The sequence below is a fragment of the Sardina pilchardus genome, chromosome 3 (genome assembly GCF_963854185.1).
Source record: "Sardina pilchardus chromosome 3, fSarPil1.1, whole genome shotgun sequence".
In the NCBI taxonomy this organism is placed as follows: domain Eukaryota; kingdom Metazoa; phylum Chordata; class Actinopteri; order Clupeiformes; family Clupeidae; genus Sardina; species Sardina pilchardus.
Genome location: NC_084996.1, coordinates 35,895,113 through 35,920,112, shown reverse-complemented (window position 1 = coordinate 35,920,112; position 25,000 = coordinate 35,895,113). Strand labels below are relative to the sequence as shown.

Below are 25,000 nucleotides of genomic sequence, written 5' to 3'. Positions count from 1 at the left end.
CAGAATGTATTATGGAAATGTGTTCTGCTACTAGTACTGAGGCAACAGAATCTTCAGAAGTTGTTTTCATGGGGAAAGAGTCAAAGCTCTGCAGTTATTTTTGCAATACCAACGAAGGTAAACAGGATTAAGAAGAGGTGATACATTTATGAGTATATATCTATTCAGACCAAATGCTGCTACAGCACTACTTGGTTAGCCTGGAAAACCAGCGCCAACTGCTGGACGGCAAAATGTTTTGCCTGCATTTGGGTCTGGCCTCGGACCACTGTACATTTTGAAAACACTGCCCTGAATCTGGCAGATGGCAACTAAACCAATCACAACGCAGAGATGTGTTTTGAATCAACGCGGGCGGGGCAGAGGGCTCTGGGGCGGGGTTTTGAGGGAGCGTTGGCCTATAGGCACAGACACGGTTTGAAAGACAACGGGTTGTGCTCATCAACAATGTTCCGTTGTATCCATTCATCGGAGCCAGACTAAATTAGACATCCAATCCATTTAGGCTGGTTTATCTGGCTACTACTTGGTCACAGTTGGGAAGCTAGCTAGCTAGCAAGTAAAGTGACATAGCTTATAAAAACAAAGCAAAAATGGTATGTTTCAGGAGCACTTTGCAACAAACCTGAAACCGTGTCAAATTAAGAGTCTTTTTTGTGCCTTAAAACGATCTCATTGGTGTTTGTAGGGCATGTTTTCAAAACACACACGCACATATTGTAGCTCTGTCTTATTTGACCTCTCCAATTTCATCCGAACACATTCAAATTCCCCGAGTCTAGTGCCCGTTCTGTCTGCAAGCGCGGCGGATGTAGACCAGTGATGCGTGACTCATGCCATGTAGTGGCTGTGGGCAGCGCCAGTGCCAGTGGTGTCGTGCAGGCTCATGCCCACGCCAAATGAGAGTCCCCACGCAGCACAGGCAGCGCCACCTTATCTATGGATGCCTCCAGCAGCAGAGTGCGGCTGCCCTGTGGCCCAGGGTCCAGCTCCCCGTGGCTCCCCGTGGTTCATAGCTCTTGGCCTTTTCCTCTCCACCCAGTTGCTTCCTTTTTGTTCTGCTTTGAGCATGTACAGTATTGATGGATTTCACTTTTTCACATTTTTATGCTAGAGGCGCATAAGAAGCTCTTTTGTTTGTCTCCACTGTTGTCTCCACAATTGTCTCACTGTAAGCAATCATTTCAATGGTGGCTATAGTTCTGGCCATTGTCTGCCAGTTGTGCTGGGTTGCTACTTCAGTGCCAGCTGGCCTTCTTAGAAACTGGCTCAAGTGATTTCAATGTCCTCCATCCTCAGAGTTTTAATGCTCTTCTAAAGGTCTCTGCACATTCAGAAACCAGCACTATGGAGAGGGTCCTCAGTCACTGTCACTTAGATGACCCCTTTTGTGTCTTTGCCATTTTCAAAGAAATGTGCTTGTCTTGTGGTTGTGTGGTAATATATTTATAACATCACATCTTTACTGTGTGTAGAATGTTGGTACTGAGGTTGTCCTGAATATGAGCTTATGTGCCACTTTTGTGTCAATGCTTTTTAGATAGCATAGAAATATATGGAAATATCAAGGCATGCCACTACCTCAAGAGTCGGAAAGGCCTGAAACTCTATAGGGGTAAGTTGCTTCCGCAGTGGCTGTGCTTATGAACTTATTGGTGTGCTGCTTGAGCTCCTACAGCGTGCTGTGCATTTCCCTTCCAGGGCTCCCTCGATGACCTCATGTGGCATCACTATGAATACAAACACATTCCACTGAACTGCATAGCATAGCTCCTTTCCAAATCAAATTAAGGTCGCCAGCCAGCTTGCAAGCTGTATAATTACCTGGCATACCTTTGCATACATTTGTGAACATTAAGTATCTCGCCAGATGATCTATCCGGACCAGAGAATGCAGAGGATGCTGTTGCAGACTGGTATGGCGGCAAGGAGCGGGTATTTAATATTCTCAAGCAGTCATTCAGACAGACTTCGGAGCTTCAGAGCGGCCTGAGCACATTCACTTGCTGAATGCATATTTATGTGTCAGGCGCTGGTGAATGGCAATGAGAAGCCCACACACTATGTCTGATTGAGTTGCGTCTTTGTTGTGAGAAATCAAAGGAACGCTATTTAGATTTAACAGACCTAGTTTTTGTTTCTGACCTGGCGGGGCCACGCATTTGATATCCAGCAGGACCACAGCGCTTGTGTCAGATGTGCTTTAATTGTAACGCTGTTATTCTAATTAACTTTTATTCATGCTTTCATGCACTCGATTTCAAGCTCAAAAAGTATCCTCCAAATCGAAGTGGAAACGCTGAAAGAGAATCTCAACAAAGTTAGACAAAATAAAAAAAGAATATTGGCCTGATGTCACATCACCCCAGCACATTGGCTCTGCGTGAGCTGTGGGTGTTAAGTGTTTTGCCTGAGGCCAGCTGTTGGAAGTGGACCGCTCTCTCTCCCCACCAGGACATCAGGGATTCAGATTCTGGCTACATGGAACATGGAGTACTCTGTGTGATTCTCCCACCAAAAACACCAAAAGCCAGTGTTTGATCTCTTGCAAGGTCGAGAGAGATTGCAGCTCATTGTCTTGTTCTTGCTCTGATACAAAAACTCCTCAACCCTGAAAGAACACTTTATGTGAAAAAAAAAACTCTTCAGAATGAATCACCTTGCTTATTTCGTTTGACTGGCTGCTTATACCTTAAAGGGATATTCCGCCATTTTTGGAAATACGCTCATTTTCCACCTCCCCTCGAGCAAAACAATCGATATTTACCTTGCTCCCGTTCATCCAGCCATTCTGTGAGTCTGGCGATACAACTTTTAGCTTCAGCCTAGCATAGATCATTGAATCGGATTAGACCATTAGCTTCTCTCCTGCTAGCTTCATGTTTAAAAGTGACTAAGATTTCTGGTAATTTTCCCATTTGAAACGTGTCTCCTCTCAAGTTAGAAAGTGCAATAAGACCAACTGAAAATGAAACCTGGTGTTTTTCTAGGCTGATTTGACATGGAACTACACTCTCATCTGGCGTAATAATCAAGGCCACTTGCAAACGTACCATAGGCGCAGTGATATCGTACGCAGCATCTGAAAATAGTCCCCATAGACAACAAGCAGTAGTAGTGCCAGTAGTTTGCAAGTTGCCTTGATTATTAAGCCAGATGAGTTCCATGTCAAATCAGCCTAGAAAAACGCCAGGTTTCATTTTCAGTTGGTCTTATTGCACTTTCTAACTTGAGAGGAGACACGTTTTAAATGGGAAAATTACCAGAAATCTTAGTCACTTTTAAACATGAAGCTAGCAGGCGAGAAGCTAATGGTCTAATCCGATTCAATGATCTATGCTAGGCTGAAGCTAAAAGTTGTATCGCCAGACTCACAGAATGGCTGGATGAACGGGAACAAGGTAAATATCGATTGTTTTGCTCGAGGGGAGGTGGAAAATGAGCGTATTTCCAAAAATGGCGGAATATCCCTTTAAGGCCTAGTCCAGATCTCCTAATTTGACAAATAAGGGCAGGTAAGAAATGACTTTGCTGAGGAATACACAATTATACCAGCAATTATTTCAGTTTGTCTAAATTCTACAAGAAGGGTCGTGCTCCTACCTGCAGCAGCAATATTAAAAAGTGTGCGATCAGGTGTTCTGGGTGACCAATGTCAGAGACTCCATTCTCAATTAGTTTTACATCAAAATGAGTTTTTGACATCTTAAGATAAAATAACTACATTATGTTGCTTAAGGAACTGGTCAGTGTTATATGGAGCTGCAGTAGAGTAGTTTGTGTGTGTTACCATGGAGCTGGTCAGTGTTACATGGAGCGGGTCAGTGTTACATGGAGCTGCAGTAGTGTAGTCTGTGTGTGTTAACATGGAGCTGGTCAGTGTTAACATGGAGTAGCGGTATTGTGTGTGTTAAAGGGATATTCCGCCATTTTTGGAAATACGCTCATTTTCCACCTCCCCTCGAGCAAAACAATCGATATTTACCTTGTTCCCGTTCATCCAGCCATTCTGTGAGTCTGGCGATACAACTTTTAGCTTCAGCCTAGCATAGATCATTGAATCGGATTAGACCATTAGCTTCTCGCCTGCTAGCTTCATGTTTAAAAGTGACTAAGATTTCTGGTAATTTTCCCATTTAAAACGTGTCTCCTCTCAAGTTAGAAAGTGCAATAAGACCAACTGAAAATGAAACCTGGCGTTTTTCTAGGCTGATTTGACATGGAACTCATCTGGCTTAATAATCAAGGCAACTTGCAAACGTACCATAGGCGCAGTGATATCGTACGCAGCATCTGAAAATAGTCCCCATAGACAACAAGCAGTAGTAGTGCCAGTAGCTGCAAGTTGCCTTGATTATTACGCCAGATGAGAGTGTAGTTCCATGTCAAATCAGCCTAGAAAAACGCCAGGTTTCATTTTCAGTTGGTCTTATTGCACTTTCTAACTTGAGAGGAGACACGTTTTAAATGGGAAAATTACCAGAAATCTTAGTCACTTTTAAACATGAAGCTAGCAGGCGAGAAGCTAATGGTCTAATCCGATTCAATGATCTATGCTAGGCTGAAGCTAAAAGTTGTATCGCCAGACTCACAGAATGGCTGGATGAACGGGAACAAGGTAAATATCGATTGTTTTGCTCGAGGGAAGGTGGAAAATGAGCGTATTTCCACAAATGGCGGAATATCCCTTTAACATGGAGCTGGTCAGTGTTAGCATGGAGTAGCGGTAGTCTGTGTGTGTTAACATGGAGCTGGTCAGTGTTAACATGGAGTAGCGGTAGTCTGTGTGTTAGCATGGAGCAGTGGTAGAGTAGTTTATGTGTGAGGCCTGCACATTGGAAAGGCTGGAGGCCCAGATCCCCTGCTCTCTGCTCTGCCAAATCTTTGTGAGGGCGTTTGTTTGCTAGCAGTCTGGAAGATGATGCACATATTTTGTTCACATTCTGGGAGCAATATGGTGAGTAGGAGTGCCGAAAATGCTCTACTTCTGTTGCCAGTGTTCAGCAATGGTATGTGCATTCTGCTGCGTGTTTATCTGTGTCTGTGTTGTGGAGGGTGTTTGTGATGGCTGTCTCCAGCAGGCTGCTCTTGTAGCGCTGTGCACGTCCCTGCCAAAGGGCTTGTGTTTAGGCCCATTGCATTGGGAAGGCTTGCCGCTTCCCCTGCCAAACCCAGTGGGGGCCAAGACACGCAGCGTTGCTAGGCAATCTCTAGGTTGGGACCCAAGACATGCGTGGCTGCCATGGCTCTCTGGCCCACCCCTCTCCCAGGCCCTGTGGCTGTTCCAGAGCCCCGGGGGGGAATACCCTCCAGGCTGCCGCTCACTGCCCTCACTGCCCTCACTCATCACTACACCATGCGCCTTGTGTGTTCATACTTTTCACCGTTTCACTGTACAAGTCTTCCATTCTGGCTCCAATTGAAAAACATCAGATGTATAACTAAAACAATAACGCTACAGTGGTACCTGGGAGCACTAAAGTTAGCGATTAATTTACTGAGCAGTCAAACAGCTATGAGAGCCAGAACTGACAACCTGGCTTTTGCCTGAATGCAATAAACTGATAAAAAAGACTTAAAAGTGGAAGCAAGCTGGCTATCACTGGCACAGCAATGACAGTAAACACCGTCTCCTGCAAATCGATCCAAGTGGTAATAAATACGGTGAGAACAGAAGATGGCCTAAAATTGAGCCGTAGGGAACCCTAGTCTTCATGAAAGGAGAGCAGCATTTGAAAGAACACCACCAGTACAGTGTGTGTGTGTGTGGGGGGGAGATGCCTTTACAAGATTACAGTACATCTTGAATAACATGAATAAAAAGTAAGTTTTGGACTGTAAGAGTTGTCTGTGTGCCAGAGGAGTTTAAACAAATCCTACATTTTCCAGTTTTGTTCCAAAGATGAAGCAGCTCAAGCCCCAACTTTATTCCCTGTATGCTCATGACAGTGTGGCTATGCATAGCTCTAATATGGTCATGAAGCCGAGAGAGAAGTTACAACTTAACACAGTGGTGTCAGGTCATCTCTCAACGTGACAAAGACCAAAGAGCAACTTGTCAGTTTGACGCCATTACTATCAACGGCGATGCTGTGGAAAGGGTCAAAAAGTTCCTTGTTGTTGATATCACAGAGGACCTTACTTGCCATGGTTGGTCACACAGACCAGATTGGGAAAAAAGCCCAACAGCATCTCTTCCACCTCAGACGACTAAGGAAGTTTAGTATGCGATCCAAGATCCTGAGGGCCTTTTACAGAGGCACTACAGAGAGCATCCTGACAGGAGGCATCAATGCATGGTTTGGAAGCTGCTCTGCAACCAAACGAAAAGCACTGCAAAGAGTTGAGCATACAGCACAAGACATCTGTGGATGTGATCTGCCCTCCATCCAGGACTTATACAGCAGGAGATGCATCAGAAAGGCCAAACGAATCAACATGGACCCCGGCCAAGTCATGGGCTGTTTCAGCTTCTACTGTCTGCCAAGCGTATGAGCCTGTGCTGTCTTTGCACTACAACACTTTTGTTTTTACACACACACACACACACACACACACACACACACACACACACACACACACACACCATACTATTTATTTATTTTTTAGGAGTGTAAAATAAAAGAACTTTACAGAAAATACTGGATTGGGGTAATTATGTTTGAGTGAGTAAAGAGTGCAATTCAGAAACATCTTTAATGGCCAAAATACTTTATTTGATTAGACAATTAAAGACCAATAATTATCCAAATAATGATAAAATAAGTGATCAAACAATAACAGACACAGGCGTAGTCTCCTGATGCCTGATTGCAGTCATCCAGTCTTACAGATGGAGGCAGGTGTTCATCTGCTGGAAAATATGTATATGAAAATATGAGGACATGCATTAATTCAACTGTGCTGTACCCTGGGTTATGGGGCTTCCTAGCTATTCATATCTAAATCATGAGAACTTTAACCTCTTTGTAATATTTCTGTTTCACTCTGTAGTTACAAAGCTATTCATTGGAGTTTGTGATTGTTCGAGCAGCTTCACACCTTGCACATCTCCCTCCTTTGCGTTTTCAATTTGTACTTCGGCCTCCAAGTTATCATTCTCCAGTACAGACAGAGTTGGGCTGCTGGACTCAGTGCCTATCAAAATGCATTCATTCCAAATACATATCAGTTACATGGTACAGCTTGGTTTTCCAATTCCAATTATATTCCAGACCAGTGTTCTAATACAGTATAAAACATGCTTCATGATTGAGGCTCTAAGATTCAGACATTTACTGAGTGTCTCACAAATGTCTCATCCCAAACATTAACCTAACCATTCTGAAATTCAAATGTGTTGATTCTAGTCCGCTATTTCACTTACGTGTCCCTGTTTTGTCCTGGATGGCTGGTGTCCCATGCAGGACCATGTTCTGCCATCTCTGGCTGCAGGCCTTTTTACCTGACAGGAGCACACAGCCTGTAGAAAAGACCAGACAAAGAGTTGCTAAATTATGCTAAAGCATTCCAGCTGATTGTATATTATTATATATATTGTATTTTTCTCTTTTTCTCAAGTTCACTTACACTTCTCCATGTTTTCCTGGGCAACTGGTGTCCATCCCAGGATCACGTCCTGCCATTTCTGGCTGCAGGCCTTTTTTCCCCTCAGGGGCAAGCAGGCTACTGAAATGATAATGGGAATATTTGGTCAGCCATCATTTCAAACACTACTGAATAACACTACTTTAATCTCTCATACTCTTCCTGTTCTTACCCAGGGGATTGGTCTCTGATTTGGTCTCGGCCTCCACAATCCCCGTGTCACCCAGACAGTTGGGCTTCTGGTTTCTCAGCTGGACCTTCAGAGGTTTCCGGGAGTCCTGCATAGCCCGTAGGGTGACGTCCATCTTCACCTGGACTTTGCACCTCACCAGTTTGCTCTCTTTTCCCGTCTGCTTCCATCCAGAGCCCACAACTTGAGCTCTTCCACTGTCCTTGGTGGAGGTCTCAGATCCAGACTTGGACACCTTCTCCTCCGACTTTACCTTTCGGTTCAGTCCGGTGTTCCACTTGCTGTCCATCCTCTCCATGGCCTGCATCCTGCTGATGCGCAAGTTTTTGCGCCGTTGTTTTGTTCCTCTGACCCTGCTCCTGATGCTGGCCCAGACAGACCTGAGGGCATCTGTGAAGCAACCACGGGACTCCATTTGAGGCCCCTTCTTAATTCTTAATTCAAAACTGTGAAGTTATTCTATAGAAAAGAAGCAATAGCAGGAAGAATGTTTCCTGTCTCTCTTTATCAGTCTGTGTCAAAGTGACAAAGTGTTTTGTTAAAATGTTCAAAGCAGAGCTCTCAGCCCATTATGACATGCGTAAGCATTAGCATGATGTCATAATTGATGAATGCAAGAATTCTGAGAGTATGCCTGATGAGGTTTTGTTTATTCAACTCTGTAGACTATGACAGCCCAATAATAATAATAATAATAATAATAATAATAATAATAATATGAATGTTATGTATTACTATTATTATTATTATTATTATTATAAAAGCAACACAAATTAGACACTAAATTGAATATAAATAAATAGATTGTGCTGTATAAGTTGTGCCATTTATGTACTGTGCACAAAGGAAAGACCATAATAAAAATGCAGTAAATTAATTATTGATGAAATACAATTATTAGTAATAAAGTGAAATAAAAGACAACATACTGTAGAAAGAACCTCTCACTGAAAAAACTCTATTTTGCAAGTGTATCTTAAAGGGACACTTCACTGATTAGCATTAAGCTTTGTATCTTTAGAAAACCAGTCATGTTTTTGAATGGTCGTGCATTCCCTCAGTTTGCCTTGAGATGGGAGAAATACGGATTTCAATGAAATCCATGAATAGGACTTCCTGCTTTCAATGATGTAAAATTATGATTTTTACATCATTGAAAGCAGGAAGTCCAACATTGAAATCCGTATTTCTCCCATCTCAAGGCAAACTGATAGGGAATGATGCACGACCATTCAAAACATGACTGGTTTTCTAAAGATACAAAGCTTAATGCTAATCGGTGAAGTATCCCTTTAAGGGCAGATATAAAGCCTGACACTGATGGCACAGAATTAATGTTGTAAAGGCTGTTCTAGTGTTTAGGAGCCCTACTGGAAAATATTGGTTATTCGGTCTGGAATAGCCACCAAGGTGATATCCCAAACCCATTCATACCTACAGTACCTTAGCTTTATCAATGAAGATGTAGTGAACTAGTTGGCAAGCTAATGAAGCTAGCATTAAATGTTTGCTATTTCTCCTCAGCACTGGGATAAGACTTCAGTTGATAATGTACAGTACAGTAGACTGTTAGGTAAACATAATTCTTTGAAACCTTTGTGAAACAAGCTGGACCCCATCTGAATTTACAATGAATGTGTTAAGTGTAACTGCCTTTTCATGGGGACCATAACCTAAACACTAAACTAGTGTATAGATAAGGGCCAAACTGCTCAAGTGCTTTTCCCTTATCCCGGAACGCTCCAACCTCTTAATGTAGTACGGTCCACTGTGGCATTCAGCCTGAACAGCCCTTTGAGTCAGCAGTGATCAGCACATCATTTGTGCCTTGAGTGCAGACTCAGTGCTGTGCATTGCATAGAGCCCAGATGTTGTAATATATATATATATATATATGTATATATATATATATATATATATATATATATATATATATATAAACAGCTTTCTCATTAATTTTTGATGAAAATGGAAGCTTAGAATTTGGTCTAAAATTAGAGGGTAGAATCAGCGTCCATGTTAGGCTTTTAAAGCAAAGGCTACACCTCCTCTTGTCCATCTCTTTTAGATTCATCAGATTCTGACTAGCAATGAAATGAGCCTCCATAACAACCACGGGTGCACTCATTTATGCTAACATGCAGATAAGGCCACAGTTGTCCTGCTGGAAAGATATGGAGATGTGTTTGGAGAGCTGCGGGGCGGTTGGTGAGGAAAGAGAATTGGTCAGGAGGTGGGAGCCATTGCAGCCCATTAGCCCACGGTGTCCCACCGACTGGCTCCTTCTCGCGCAGCGAGTGAGTGTGAATGATCCATTACCAGCTGTGAAGACAGACACCTGTTTCTTTTCTTTCCAGCGCTTTTTTCCCCGTGGCGCCCCTCTCCACACCCTCCCATTGAGTCTATTCACTCCTTTTTGCCTGAAAAAGCAATTTTCAGCCCACTGTGAGGACATGTCATCTCCCAGATCTGATAATCATGTCTCAGAGTGTGTTGTTTGTGTACGCACGTGTGTGTGTGTGTGTGTGTGTGTGTGTGTGTGTGTGTGTGTGTGTGTGTGTGTGTGTGTGTGTGTGTGTGTGTGTGTGTGTGTGTGTGTGCTAGTGAATCTGTGTGTGTGTGTCTTCAGGTGTGGGTGAGGGTGAGAATAAGATAGTAATTCGATGTGATGTAGTCTTCTTATTTATTTGGGATAGTCATGAAAGATGTTTCCAGGGCACCAATATATAACACAGTGCACAGTGTTTAGAGACGGTGTCTTACTCTCTGCGCAACACACTACATAGACTTTTTCAGAACTATGAAGAGGTGAAATAGCAGAAGAGAGAGGAGGAGGGGTTAGAGTAGAGATCAGGAGAGAATGAGAAAAGGAGAGGCAGAGGAGAGGAAGAGGAGGGGGAGAGGAGAGGAAGAGTGAGAGGGACTGAGTGCCAACCTCATGAGAGATGTGGGAGATAGAGAGAGATGAGTGGAAAGAGTAAGAGTGTGAAATAGGAGAGAGAGGGATGATGGGATAATCAGCTAAAGAGAGAGAGAGAGAGAGAGAGAGAGAGTCACACTATCTCCTCTCCTCTCCTCTCAGGCCCTCTTTGCTAGTGTCTCCACACCTCACGCTCCAGGTTGCACCACCATAACGCCACTCTTCGCACCTCCCTCCCCTTCTTACGTAAGCCCTTCCCCTGCCCCGCACGGAGGCTAAAAATACCCCTCCGAAAAACAGCAGCCCAAAAACGCAGGACCACTCACTCGGAGGAGGAGGAGGAGGAGGGGTGCTGGGCTGGAGGGTCCCCGGCTCTGCTGCTGGCCCTGTGTGGCGGAGAGCAGCGCTCCTTCATTACAGCAGACAGCTATTCCCCTCAGATGAGAGGCACACACAGCACACCAACTCCCAGTCTGGCTCACTTCATTTGCACTTTGTTTTCCATTTTTTACCCGAAAGCATGCATAGCTTATGCTTAGAGCTTAGGGAAGGGGGGGGGGGAGATAGCGATAGAGAGAGAGAGAGAGAGAGAGAGAGAGAGAGAGAGAGAGAGAGAGAGAGAGAGAGAGAGAGAGAGAGAGAGAAGGGAGAGAAAGAGAGAGAGAGAGGTATGATGAATTTGTATTTGTCATGTGTGCAAGAGAGGAAAAGATGGAGAGAAGATTTGAGTCATTGTCGGGTGCGGTGGAGATGTAACATAGTCTTTTCTGTGTTTGTGTGTCAGCCTAATGAGGATTACGCAGAATGGTTTAACATGCATCAAAATTGAGCAGAACCCATAACCAATCACATTATAGTGATTATGAGCTTACATTGTTTGCCCATGAGGGAGACATTCCGTTTCTTTCAGAATAGTGCCATCTATCGAGAAACCGCGTCATAAACCCCCTCTATGTGTCAGTGACAAATAAAATTAAAGTGATTTAAAAATTAAGTGTGTGTGTGTGTGTGTGTGTGTGTGTGTGTGTGTGTGTGTTTGCACAATCATTTATGTTGGCACAAGGGTGTGTGTTTATGTTCACGACTGTGACAGAGAGAATCAGGGCGAATCTAAGAGAGAGAATACAAGCTGTGATGGTAGTCATAGTGTGAGTCATAGCATTGTTGTGTTTTTGTCTGGGATGTTAGCTAGCTTGTCTCACTGATTGCATGTCTACTCAAGAGCTCCAAGTGTGCCCCTGCTGTGTTGGGAAGCCGGCTGTGAGAGTTTATGCATACAATGTGGAGAGAGAGAGAGAGAGAAGAGGGAGTGATGACTGTGTCTGTGTGAAAAAGGACAGAAAGGGCATATGATGTCAGACATGGGAAATGATAGTGTGTATGTGTGTCAAAGAGGGAGAATAGAGATGGAGAGAGAGAGAAGGGATAATTTAGAGCGAGAGAGGGAGGCGTTGTTCAAGTATCCTTTCTGAAAGAGTGGCATAAAACAAGGCAGTGATGTGACTTGACTGGGAGAATGATTCCTCCTTTCCTCCTCTAAAGCCCTCTAAAAAATGATGAAACAACAACAGCTGCTCACTCAGGCTGACAGACTCAATAAATAACACGTCTGAGTAGAGACTGAGCCCCTCTACCAGAGACCTCTCCTCCTCCACTCGTGTCTCCCTTTCTTTCTTTTCTGTCTCTTCTTTCTCGTCTTCACTTTCTCTTCAGATCTTTCCTCGTCTTCACTCTTCACCTCTCCCTTCTACTTTATATTCTGTGCTTTCGTCTCTCTCCCTTTCTTCTGCTGACATTTGCTCACCTTCCTATTGTCAACAATAACAATAACAATAACAGCTATTTGCCCATTGAAAGTCTAACAGCTTTTCCTAACTAAATGCGAGACTCTAACTGTCGCAAAGCTTGGAAAGCTCTCTGTCTCCACTGAATCTATTACAGTAAAGATGCCATCTGCTATGTCATGTTACTCGCCCAATATAGTAGAACAAAGGACGCCACAGACGGGACAGAGTGTTAGGGCATCCAACATATTTTCTGCTTAAAATGCTGCGCTGCATACCACACACGTTGCTCGTATCCAGTTAGGACATTTCAATTGAAAACAAAGTAGTCAAACTGATTTTGATGCTAATGGTCGCTCACATTGCATGTTTGTGAATGTGAGCATTCACAGAGGGCTTGTAGCAAACAGAAAACATTTGCAGATGTTCACCAATGTTCATGAACATACTGTAAAGTCTGCTATTGTGAGTCACATAATCGTGGTGTGATTCAAGCCAGCCAGGTTCCATAAGCTTCTTTTCTCACATTCTGCTTGACTTCTCACTGTGTGTGTGTGTGTGTGTGTGTGCGTGTGTGTGTGTGTGTGTGTGTGTGTGTGTGTGTGTGTGTGTGTGTGTTCATTCGGGTGTGTGTGTGTGTGTGTGTTTGTGTGTGCACATGTGTGTGTGTGTGTGTGTGTGTGTGTGTGTGTGTGTGTGTGTGTGTTTGTGTGTGTGAGAGAGATATTGCAAGAGTAGATTACATACTGACTCTTCCTTATACTCTGTGCAGCCAGGTTACACACCACCCCTCTGTGCTGACAAGCCTCTTAATGTCAGTCAGTGTGTGACTTCCTAATCCTCGCTCTCTCTCTCTCTGTGTGTGTGTGTGTGTGTAAATATGTGGACGCAGAAATCTCAGTGGGGTAGACTCACACTTTCATCTCACAATGTTAGATATGCATTATCAGCATGACTTTGTTAAAACCTTTGCTAAAATAGAATGAATCATGGCCACACTGGCTTGGAATAGGCTGGGCGGCGGGGGCCATTTCTGTATGCATGGTGTCCAGCCTTGTCCTTTCCAGTTGGCCAGTCCTGCTCATGGAAATGGAGTTTGAGAGAGCAGGCTGTGATTAGAATGGGAAACCTCCAAGTCATTGCCCTGCACTGAGGATAATGTTCTCTCACTCTCTCTCTTTCTTCCTTTCTTTCTCTCTTACTTTCTCTCTTAGTTTCTCTCTCTTTCTTTCTCTCTCTCTCTCTCTCTCTCTCTCTTTCTGTCTCTCTCTGTCTATCTCTGTCCATCTGTCTATCTTTCCCTTCTCTTGAGGGTAGAAAGTCTCTGGTTGGTGGTGCAGACTCAGTATTGTGTAGCCCCCGGCTGTGAACAATAGTAGTGCTGAGGTCTGTGTGTGCTGGTGCTGCTCTGACAGTGGAGCTGTGCAGCTGACGGACGGAGAGGCGAGATCATGGGGTTCTCTCCTCACGCCACACTTTGACATTCAGAGAGGGATCATGGGACCACTATTGTATTTATGTCTTAATGAAGGCTGACTCATAAGACATTTAGAATGATGGGATTAAGATGTTTTAGGAGGTTTTGAGGCCTGGACTCTTGAAAGATGGTCTTTATAGTCGCTTAAATCTGTCAAGTCTTAAGTGCACTTGAATGATTGGTATTCATCCATTAGTTTAAATATAACTACTTGAAATTTAAGAACTAAGAGCTTTAAAAGCAAGGTGCCCCATTTATTGCATGGATGTGCACCATAAGTTTTTCTGAATTTTAATCATTTTTTGGATAAAACTTTAATTAAGTAGCCAAATTTGTTAAATGAATATGAATACAAATCTGGTAGAGAAGCATTGTTAATGCAGTAATGCGGTTTCTTTCATCTTTTTTCTTTGTTTTTCTTTTCATCTTCAGGGTGCCATTAGACTGACAGGGAAAAAGGCAAAACACAGTGTGTTCAAAGCACTGCCACGGACTGGTATCAGGAATATAAATGTGTGTATGTGGGTGCTCCTTGTGTGGTATACAGTAGTATACATCTGCAATCAGTCTGGCACTTGCACAGCTCATGTGAAGACATATCGGACATAAGTGAAACTGCAAGCCAGATCAGTTCAGCGTTCACTGTGATTTTCCAAGCAATGATAAAGGGCATTTCCTACTGTATGTGATGTTTATGGTAGGGTTGTGGCACTCATACAACAGGGGGTTTTCACCGAAGTGTTCCACAGGCTCAACTGGTTCAGTAGAGTGTCAACAATCTCCATTGTTTTGACCTTCTCAGGCCAAATGTGCCTGTTTCACTGGTTGGCCTGTCATTATGTTTGCCATAGAGCTTAAGAGCAGGTTTGGCTTGGGAGCTGGCCTTGGTCCTGGAATCTGTAGTGGATATGGCTAGAGAGCAATGTCTGCTGCCCCCACGCCCCAATGGATGAAGGGGATCTGAATACGCACATGAAATGGTGAGGAAGAGGAGGAGGGAGGGATCATTTGGAATGCTTGGGGGCATGACGTATGGATAAGGAATCCCCTAGAATGTGGAGGAGGGGTGAGTTGCTGTCAATCAACCATAAGGGCTAATATATGTGTAAGTGATTGTGCCCTGTGCCGGTTACCTCTGTGTTCTCCTCCATGGCTCAGTGCTGGGTAGCGTAGGCCTGCTGCTGGCGCTGAACTAATCACACAGAGTGCACTGGTCTCTCCACAGGCCATGGGGTGTCTGTGAGCGCTGATGCTTCGCAGCGTTTCCCTCCGCTGAAAATCACTTCCCCGACAATGCGCAGACTACCACACGCCAGTGAGCTCTGACAAAAGGCGAGGAAATCAAATAAAAGGATTCTAATGCTGCCATTACTCACGCGGTGGGACTCCGCTCTGGCTAAATGTCTCAGTGAAAGTGCAACAGGGATTTCCCACAGCCACATTTCTGGCTAGCTCTTCAACATACCAGGGCACCGCGCCAGGGCCAGAAGGGATCTGTTTGCCTGGCTATCAAAACGATGGCTCGTTTAGAAGACATCACACACCGTCAATTAACATCTCACTATAAAACACACTCCTCTTCAGCTTGAATCTTCACACAGTCTTCGGGAGAGTTTCACATGTGACAGCTGGCACTTAATAGTGTTGAAAGACATGGTTTAATTCCCCCCTTTCTTGATCGTGAAACATCTTCATTGAGTGGTGGTGGGGTTGGGGGAAGAGGAAGCGGGCCTTTAGTTCCTGGTGTGTATCGTGTGTGTATGTGTGTGTGTCTGTGTGTGTGTGTGTGTGTGTGTGTGTGTGTGTGTGTGTCTACATCTACACGCTCCTCAGCGGCATTTAAAGATGGAGCACCTGTGAGCGGATGTTAATGAGTGAGAGCTCAGCCTGGTAATTGATCCTGCGGGGGATGTGTGGTGTGTGTGTGTGTTTGTATGTGTGTGTGTGTGTGTGTGTGTGTGTGTGTGTGTGTGTGTGTGTGTAAACGGTCTGGGCTGTGTTGGGATATTGCACTCGAGACGCCTGCGGGAAGCCTCGCCACCGGATGAGTCCTCTTATATTTGTGAAGAGGACGGATCCGCGCCGAGCAGCGCTGTTTGTGAGCGGAGCGCGATTGCCGAGCTTCATACCACTCCACTGGCACAGTTGAGATGACATTCCCTCCTTCACCTCAGAGTGGGAGCGATATAAATATTTAGAACAACCCAGTGGATTTATAGTGAATAAAATAATCATGGCTTGAATATTGCTGCTGTGTAATGACCGTAAGTCAAAACTGTTATGCGCTGTGCAGCCACTGAGTCAGATTCAATTCCAGGCTAATCCATGGTGAGACCGGATGAACTGGAAAGAGTAAAAGTGAAGCAGCAGTGGGGGGGGGGGGGGGGGGGCAAATCATTTGTAACATGAAGCCGGCAGAAACAAAGAGGTGGATTTTTGCAAAGTCCAGTCTGGTCAAAGTCCAGGAAATTGAACTGGCACAGACCATGGCGCGAAGCATCATGATGGAAAGGAAGTGTTTTCACTAAATGAACTGTCTGTAAACTTGGCTCACTGCTAGCAGAGTGTGAGGTCTTCGCAATTAGACTTTTTTGCAGTAGTTTTATTTGCATACTTCAAAGAGTATGTAAACGTAATGACAGAGCAAAGCCTCCCGTCCCCTTGAATCACAGCACTCTGCACTTATAAAACTGCTGTGTTGTAGAGACAGTTAGGGCACTTCAGACAGGGTCAGTTAGATAGATAGAGATAGATAGATAAAGATATAATAGATAGATAGATGCAGTAGATAGACAAACAGACAGACAGACAGACAGACAGACAGGTAGGTAGCAGTAGCTTATACAACCATAACACAACAAAAACACATGCACACATACAGTATCTCTCACATACTGTAGCCTACATAAAAAAACACTCCCAGAAGTGTATACATTTAAAAGGGCAAGTGAATTGATTACACAGGTCAGATGTGGACTAGTTGTGATGCATTGCCCTTGCTAAGGTGCTATGGTAGAGTGTGTGCAGTGATGGGGGTGGAAAAGTGAACAGTGCAGGGAATTGAACAGTGCAATAAATGTGCTTATTATTAAGTATTTACTATGAAAAGACAATAGTGTAAACATGCTTAACAAACAGGAAAATAATGTAGTTTTAGAACGACTTAAATATGTATATGTTATGATTATGATCTAGATTGTAGAAGGGCTAATATAGCCTGTAAAAACAGACAGAGTGTTCTGATGGTAGGGGCTGAGAGAGACAGGCTCATGCTGAAAAGTCCATGTCTCTTTTGTGTGCCATTGAAGAGTTGGATGGCCCTGGGAACAATGGAGCTCCTCGACCTGTCTGTTGAGCATGACAGTGATAGAGGTCTGCCACTGAACATGCTCCTCTGTTTATTGAGCGGGCTGTGTAGTGTAGTGGGTGGCGGCCATTGTCCAGGGTCGCTAGCGTCCTGTTCATGGTCCATTTCTCTGCAGTTATTGTGAGTGACTCCAGCTCAATGCCAGCAGCAGAGCCGGCTTTCTTTACCAGCCTGTTCAGTCACCCAGGGTCCCTCTTCTGAATGCTGTCTCCCCAGCACACCACAGCATAGAGGAGGACACTGGCCAAGACAGACTGGTACAGCATCCTGAGGAGCTTACTGCAGACACTGAATGGCCGCAGCCTCCTCAGAAAGTAAAACGGACTCTGCCCTTTCTGATACAGTGCGTGTGTATTGGCTGACCAGTCCAGTTTATTGTGTAAGTGTCCGAATGTCCAAATTGTCCAAATGTCAGAGAACAACATTTTGAAGCATTGGTGGATTGATTTTCGCCTCAAATGTGATCATGTAGTTTGAGGCACAGATTCAATTTCATTTGTCTGATTTCATATCATTCACATTCATAGTGATTGAAATTGAGAACTTTCTTTATTGGCTCTGAATGGAGAAATGACACTTACAGCTTATTTTACATAGTGCTCTGAGATTAAGAAAGCCATTGAGTCAAATCATTGAGCACAAGATGATACATACTCTCTATACACACCAGCATAATCCTATGCACATTACTTTAAGTGCTGCTCCCACTGGGCTTAGAAAGAGTTTGAGGAGTTCTCATCATCCACATCCTCCATCTCCCATGACAACCCCAGATGTATTTATTTTCATAAGTGACAGTATTTCTGTCCCCGTGAGTTTCTTTTCAGAAGAAGGCCTACCACACTGCAATCAGTGTAGCCAAGTGGCGGGAGAGAAATAAGCCGGTTGTTAAGTGGTGATGCAATAGACCCTGTGTGCACCCAACCTAGGCTCTTGATGATTACAAACATTGAAGGGGTCTAGAATGTGGCGAAAATTATTTTTCCGTGTCCAGCTCATCCCAGAAAAAGAAGCTATTGTTCAAAGTTGCCTATACGAACATGGTCATTCTATTACTTGCTGCCTCAACCTAATAGCATCCTGGACGTTACCCTTGACTATATCATCTAACTACACAGATTCACTCATTACTTTGTTAGAGTGTTTGTGATGTGACAGCCTATGTATGCTCACTGCCCTGTTGTCTTGTCTTGCTTTGAGACTGTGAACGAAATGACCATACTGTATGCCTCACTGAATCCCGCTCATGTTTTTTAGTTTTGCATGATATTTCACCTAGAGAAAGCTGTACACTGCATTTTGGATGGTTGGTTGGCACTAAAGATCCATCACTGGAGGACCATCAATGGCATGATTTGTTTTTATTTGAGCGGAGAAGAAAATGGGCCGACTTTATGGAGTTGTGGACAGACAACAAGATAAACTGCAGTTTTGCGTAGCTTCACAGGCATAATGGAGAGAAACGGGAGAGGGGAGAACAAGCCCAAATGAGCAACTCCACCTGAGGAACAACCCCCCTAAAAAACTGCAACCTGCAACTACCAAAATATTTAAAAAGCGGCCTTACAAAAAAACAAGCCCAAAGTCGCTTATACTGTAAGCAACTGTGACAGCAAATTAGACTGCTTGCCACTAACAAAGGGGAACCTAAGGGATGATGAAGATGGTTGATGAAGAGGAGTTGTGCAAGCTGATTACACTTTCAGTTGGTCGTAACAGTTGCTAATTGCACATTCGTTAGTTCTGGAGGTGATATTTTCATTTCCTTTCTGGTGTTGATTATTCCAAGGAGTGTTGCTGCAGCTCGATCATCATAACTCCTCTGGAGGTGCTGCAGTGGGACTTTGGGAGGTTGGCTCACAAAGCTCTGCATCAGCATCAGTCCAAATGAAGCCGTCTCCTCCCAGTTATGCTAGGAAGCCCCATGTGGGGACTCTTGGCTGGATGCCTGTCTTTCTCAGTGTTTATTAGAAATCGTGTGTGTGTGTGTGTGTGTATTTGTGTATGTGTGTATGTTTTGTTGCTGCGAGTTCAGGTTCTGGGCTCCATAAAGTGCCTTGAGACTCTCTAAATTGTTTTTCCGCTATATAAATAAAATTGTATTGGTGTGTGTGTGTGTGTGTGTGTGTGTGTGTGTGTCTACACTATTGCTTGTGTTTGTGTTCTTGCAGACATTTGCACGTAGGACTAACATTATACCTCTGTCTGGAATCTGTCTGTATGCTGTTTTCTTGTAAATGAGAACAGAGCATTTGAGGACAGGCGTGAGTGACAGATTCTCTCTCTCTCTCTCCTTCTTCTTGTCATGCGCTCCCTTTGACACATAGGCAGATTGAAGGCAGCCTAGCTCCACTGAGACAGATGCACTTTCACACAAACTTCCACAGCCGCTCCCTGCTATTTAAGTGTGGTAATTAAACCCACAGCTTGCTCTGCACTATCTCAATGATCCCTCCTGAGACCCAGCCGTGACAAACCGACAGCTGTGAGTGAGTGGTGACAGCTCTCTGTCTCTCTGTATCTGCGCTCTCTCTCACAGTCTCTCTCTTTCTCTTTCTTTCTCTCTCTCTCTCTCTCTCTCATGCATGCTGTGAGGTATGTGCTATGCTAGCTGCGTCTCACTGTGATTAAAGGCTTCTTTGGAGGTTATTGGATCAGTTAAAAAACAAACTTATTTTGTGATAAAAAATGTAAAATGTGGTGTGTGGCAAAATGTGTGTGTGTGCGTGTGTGTGTGTGTGTGTGTGTGTGACAGTGATAGTACTGGAGTAGCACTGAATTGCTCAGCAATCACTGTAATAATAATAGTAATAATTCATAAACCTTTCATGCTCAGAATGCAGCTCAAAGTGCTTCACATTTGGAACATTTAACACAAAACAAGAGAGAGTGGAAACATCAGAGATTTAGAATGCAGTCAAAATGAGAGTTCACAATTCATTACAATTAAATAGCCTGTCAAAAGCAGCAGAATTCATGTTGAGAGATAGATAAAGATAGATACAAAATTAGTTATCTAAAAGCTCTCATAATAGTATTTTTCAGGGTTTTTTTTAAAAGATGTAATTGTGTAGGGGGTCTTGAACATAATAATAACATACGTGTGTGTGTGTTCATATATTCAACAAGATCCAACTTTACTCCCTTCTGGTCCTGAAGACTAAATTGAATTCATCTGCTAATGCAGAGTTGCTGTGTGATGGTTTTGTGTCAGATGAGTGGGAGGACAGCTAATTTATGGCCCCAATGTTAGGGCCCTAGCCTGGAAAACCAGCGCCAACTGCTGGACGGCAAAATGTTTTGCCTGCATTTGGGTCTGGCCTCGGACCATTGAACATTTTGAAAACACTGCCCTGAATCTGGCAGATGGCAACTAAACCAATCACAACGCAGAGATGTGTTTTGAATCAACGCGGGCGGGGCAGAGGGCTCTGGGGCGGGGTTTTGAGGGAGCGTTGGCCTATAGGCACAGACACGGTTTGAAAGACAACGGGTTGTGCTCATCAACAATGTTCCGTTGTATCCATTGATCGAGGCCAGACTAAATTAGACATCCAATCCATTTAGGCTGGTTTATCAGGCTATTAGGGCCCAGCAGTTTCGTCCCCGATTCATAAAGAATCCATTTATTATAATTACCCACAAATAGAGATAGTAGTGTGCGTGCACCCTTCCAGACCATATGTTGAACAATCTGCAAGCCAAGATCAAATACATCTGCAACTGCAGAGTCCAGAATAAAACATTCTGGAAAGTCTCTGAAAAATAGTTCCCACAAAATGTGCAGCATTCTAGAAAGTTCTGTTTACAGTTTTTCTCAGTCGCTTTGGTCCATTTCTCAGATCTGAATTGAAATGTTCAAAACTACCTGTTCAGTCTTCACATCATTGTGTCACTTGTGCACATCAAAAAAGCAGTTTCTCATTTCTTTGAGCAAGTTGCAAATGTTTTGGTACATCCATGCAAATTATTATGTACAATTCCATGCTAAATAGTCTCACCCCCACAACACTTAGGCATCAGTTCATAGCATATCTTTACCTGCAGTATGGTTGAACATATTGTCATATGAGAATTTGTGGCCCAAAAAACAGGAACATCAGGAGGTGTAGGATGACTGCACTGTAATTCCTACAGCACTGCACTGTAAAGCTTTCCCTTAGGAGATTGTCCTGGTCACATTTCTACTTTTTTTTTTTTTGTACTATGCTGTGCTGTCTTTTCCTTTCTATATCGCAATGACATGGTCTGTCAACAAATGAAGTAAAAGCGTAATTGTGACTCTTGTCCAGTCTCTTGCAATCTAACTCCCACATACACTAAGGTGTAACCTACAATTTACAAAAATTGTCATCAAAACTTTAGCCATAGTTTACATCAGAACATCCCTCCAGAGTACACTGCTCTACTGACAACATGACTAAGCCATTTGACTTATTCGTACACAATGACACAAGAATGTCATTCTGATGCACTGACATGTTCATTGATTTGACACAGATATTTAGTTTTGAGAGATGAACTAAGGATTTTGAGCAATAAACTGGCTTTTGCAGGTGCTCATAGCATGGTGTTTTGCTATTTGTACAAATTGTTTTGAGAAATGCACTTAGTGTTTTGCAAATCTCAAGGAAGATTCGAGAAATGTACCAAAGCGACTGAGAAAAACTGTAAAAGAAGTTGGCACTAATTAGTGTTGGGCCTGTATGTTTAAGGTCTAATTGCCTGGGATGTCTTAATGCTTACCATGGGATTCTGAGCGAAAATATTGAGCTCCACATTCTTGGTGTGATTGATCTGAAAGTCTAGACCTTCCATTAACTTCCATTGCTGAGTATTGAATGGTGGATGTGTGTGGCTTGTTTGTTCTGGCCCCCCTATTGAAGTCTAATTTGAGCCACTGATTGGCATGGGACTCTCTGATTCCAGATGGGTCACAGAGGGCACCGTCCCCAGATTAGACGGGCAAAACAGAAGGCTTAATTAGATGGACACACTTCCTGAATTATGCACCCGGTATAGATCAGCCTCACTGCCAAGAGACTACACTGGCCTCTTTTTTCACTAGAATGCTTGTTACTGGAATGACAAGAGAATTCAATAAGCTGTGTATGCTATGCTGTGTTTAATGTTTAATAGTTAATGGTTAATGTTTGCATATATGAATCCTGCTGGTGTGATAATACACGTGGTCCATATGATTGCAATGCCCACTAAGCCGTACCTAAGCGTTGGTGTGTGGTTTGAGCTTTCAGAAGCACCTGCTTCTCCAGTAGTGATTCCGTATCGCTGCCCCTCCTCTCGAGATCCCTCTCACTGACCCTGGGGGCCTGCCGCTAATGTGCTTAACACTGCTTACCAGCAGTGAAACATCTGTGCACACTGACTTCACATTAATTCTCCCAGTGTTCACAACACCTTTCTCTCCCTCTCCCCCTCTCTTTCTCCCCCTTTTCTCTCTCTCTCTCTCCCTCTCTGTCTGACCCCAGGGGCTCATTAATAGTAATTTACAGTTAGCAGCCCAGCACCTGCTCATTGTAGCGCTCACGCTAACCCTGCTGTACTCCACATTACAGCCATTAACCCGCTGGGCTTGTGCTAGCACTGGTTATAATGTTATGCTTGTCAGCAGGTAATTGAACATCACTAGTTGTCATTGATCAGTGGTTGACCTAGTATGTTCAAGTTCAGTGATAAATGCAAGTCCAATTAAGCTTTTAATGTCCAAAAGCTCTACTGCAGTGGAAGGAGAGATGGTAAGAATGAAATACACATTCAATGAAAGAATAAAAGATAGAAACAATGACAAAGAAATGAAAGGAAGGATGAGGGTCAGAGCTAATGAAATGATTAACACTCTCACAGGTGTTTGAGTGAGAAGCAGGGCATGGCTCTGCTGGTGTCCCAGTGGAAGGTAGAGGAGGAGGCCCAGACCTCTGTCTGCAAATGTGGGCTATATCTGCTCTTGATTGGGACTGACATCTTCTTTCTTCAGGTAGGGTTTATTCATCCACACCCCAGAGCTCTCTCAGTCACACCCTGGATGTCTGGCACACTCACATTTTCATTCATTTATTCATTCATTCATACTATTCTATGCTCACTCAGTCATTTGATGGGCTTCCATCCAACTCATTTCAAAATGGCTCAAATGAAAGTGAGGCTGCTGCTCCATCTGCTGTAACACAGTATGTAAACAAATAATGACTCTTGCACTCTGTCTTTTATCTTGTTTGTGTCCTGTCTGGCCTCATCAGTTGTGAAGCACCTTGGGTTTAAATATGCTTTACACAAATAAAATGACTTGACTCGTCTTGACTTGTAATCAAGTGATTAGATGAGAACAGCTTTGGATGCAAATTCTGAAATAGCCAAGACAACTGGAACCCAAACACCTAATAGTATCATACCTACTCTCCTGCCCATCTTAGCTGTATTATTCATGTGAAAGGTGAGTTGAGTTACCGGTACTCCATTCCCCTCAACAAATGCATTTCTTGTTCAACTTGTTCTTGTTCAAATGTTCAAACATTTGAAATTCCAAGTGTTTCCACTCAGGATTTCCCATTTCTGTGGACAAAGTTAAAAAACATCAGAGAGTTGGATGGATACCCAGCCGTTCACTTACTCCTCAGCCACTCTCTGTGTCCCCCACCACCACCACCACCACCACCCTCCTCCACCACCACCCTCCTCCACCAGCTCAATGATCATTTCTCATTTAGATGACACTGTGGTGAAAGGGAGAGAGAGAGGGAGGACAGTGTAGATATGTGTTGGAGGAGGTACATTAAAAGATGGAGGGGCGAGGCGAGTTGATAAAGCATGAAAGGGAGATCACAGAGTGGGAGGGAGTGAACGAGTGAGGGAGAGAGAGAGAGATTGAACAAGGGATCAGACTGGAAGTGTTAGATGAGGAAGGACTGTGGTGAACGAATAGATTGGAAAGGTGATGGTGCCTGTCTTCTACTGATTAATTATACTGTGTGTGTGTGTGTGTGTGTGTGTGTGTGTGTGTGTGTGTGTGTGTGTGTGTGTGTGTGTGTGTGTGTGTATTTGTATGTGATGTGTGATCGATGGTCCTTATTATAGGTTGGGAGACAATTAAACAGAAACTAGGAGAGCGTGACCTCAACTGCAATAATTACCATCTGAGCTCACCTCCAACCTGTGTGTGTGTGTGTGTGTCTGTCTGTCTGTGTGAGTGTGTGTGTGTGTGTGTGTGTGCGTGCGTGCGTGTCTGTCTGTCTGTGCCAGTGTGTGTGGGTAGATGTTTCAGCAAAAGTGTCGAAGTGAAAGTGTTTGAGAGTTGGAACTGTCTCTGTAAGTTATGCTAACCTATTGTGAAGAAGTATATTTTTGTCTTGCACTGGTAAACAACGTGTGTGTGTGTGTGTGTGTGTGTGTGTGTGTGTGTGTGTGTGTGTGTGTGTGTGTGTGTGTGTGTGTGTGTGTGTGTGCATCCGTACCAGCTGTCATTCATGATGTTTTTCATCTGTTGTGTTTTAAATGTAGCTCTCCACTTTATGATTTAATTGCTGTACATTGTTCACATATGTGGACTAATTAATGTTTTGGTCGTTGACAGTTGCAGGTCAGTATGCACCCACATTATACAGTATGTGTGTGTGTTTTAGTGTATATGCTTTAGTGTGCGTGCATGCATGCATGTGTG

The 25,000-nt window shown here is 43.7% G+C and overlaps 2 protein-coding genes across 2 annotated transcripts in view; one reads left to right on the top strand and one right to left on the bottom strand.

Moving 5' to 3' along the window:
* asic2 (acid-sensing (proton-gated) ion channel 2) overlaps positions 1-25,000 on the top strand; it is a 343,393-nt gene that overhangs the window by 100,609 nt on the left and 217,784 nt on the right. The gene's annotated exons all lie outside the window — the stretch shown is intronic.
* Positions 2,267-8,084, bottom strand: LOC134077602 (uncharacterized). Its single transcript, XM_062533305.1, has 6 exons — positions 7,760-8,084; positions 7,570-7,668; positions 7,367-7,462; positions 7,042-7,137; positions 6,786-6,850; positions 2,267-2,299 (listed from the first exon to the last, which is right to left on the bottom strand). Exons 1-6 carry the CDS (start codon positions 8,082-8,084, stop codon positions 2,267-2,269), a joined length of 714 nt encoding a protein of 237 aa, XP_062389289.1.

What these genes read in the sequence shown, in the direction of transcription:
- LOC134077602 (XM_062533305.1), bottom strand. Translation starts at nt 8,084, where the DNA reads ATGCAGGCCATGGAGAGGATGGACAGCAAGTGGAACACCGGACTGAAC. An exon ending in CCAGGACAAAACAGGGACAC is followed by an intron (nt 7,138 to 7,366) that starts GTAAGTGAAATA and finishes GCATTTTGATAG; the next exon opens with GCACTGAGTCCAGCAGCCCA. An exon ending in CATCAGGAGACTACGCCTGT is followed by an intron (nt 2,300 to 6,785) that starts GTCTGTTATTGT and finishes ATTCTCTTTCAG; the next exon opens with CGTTTCCACTTCGATTTGGA.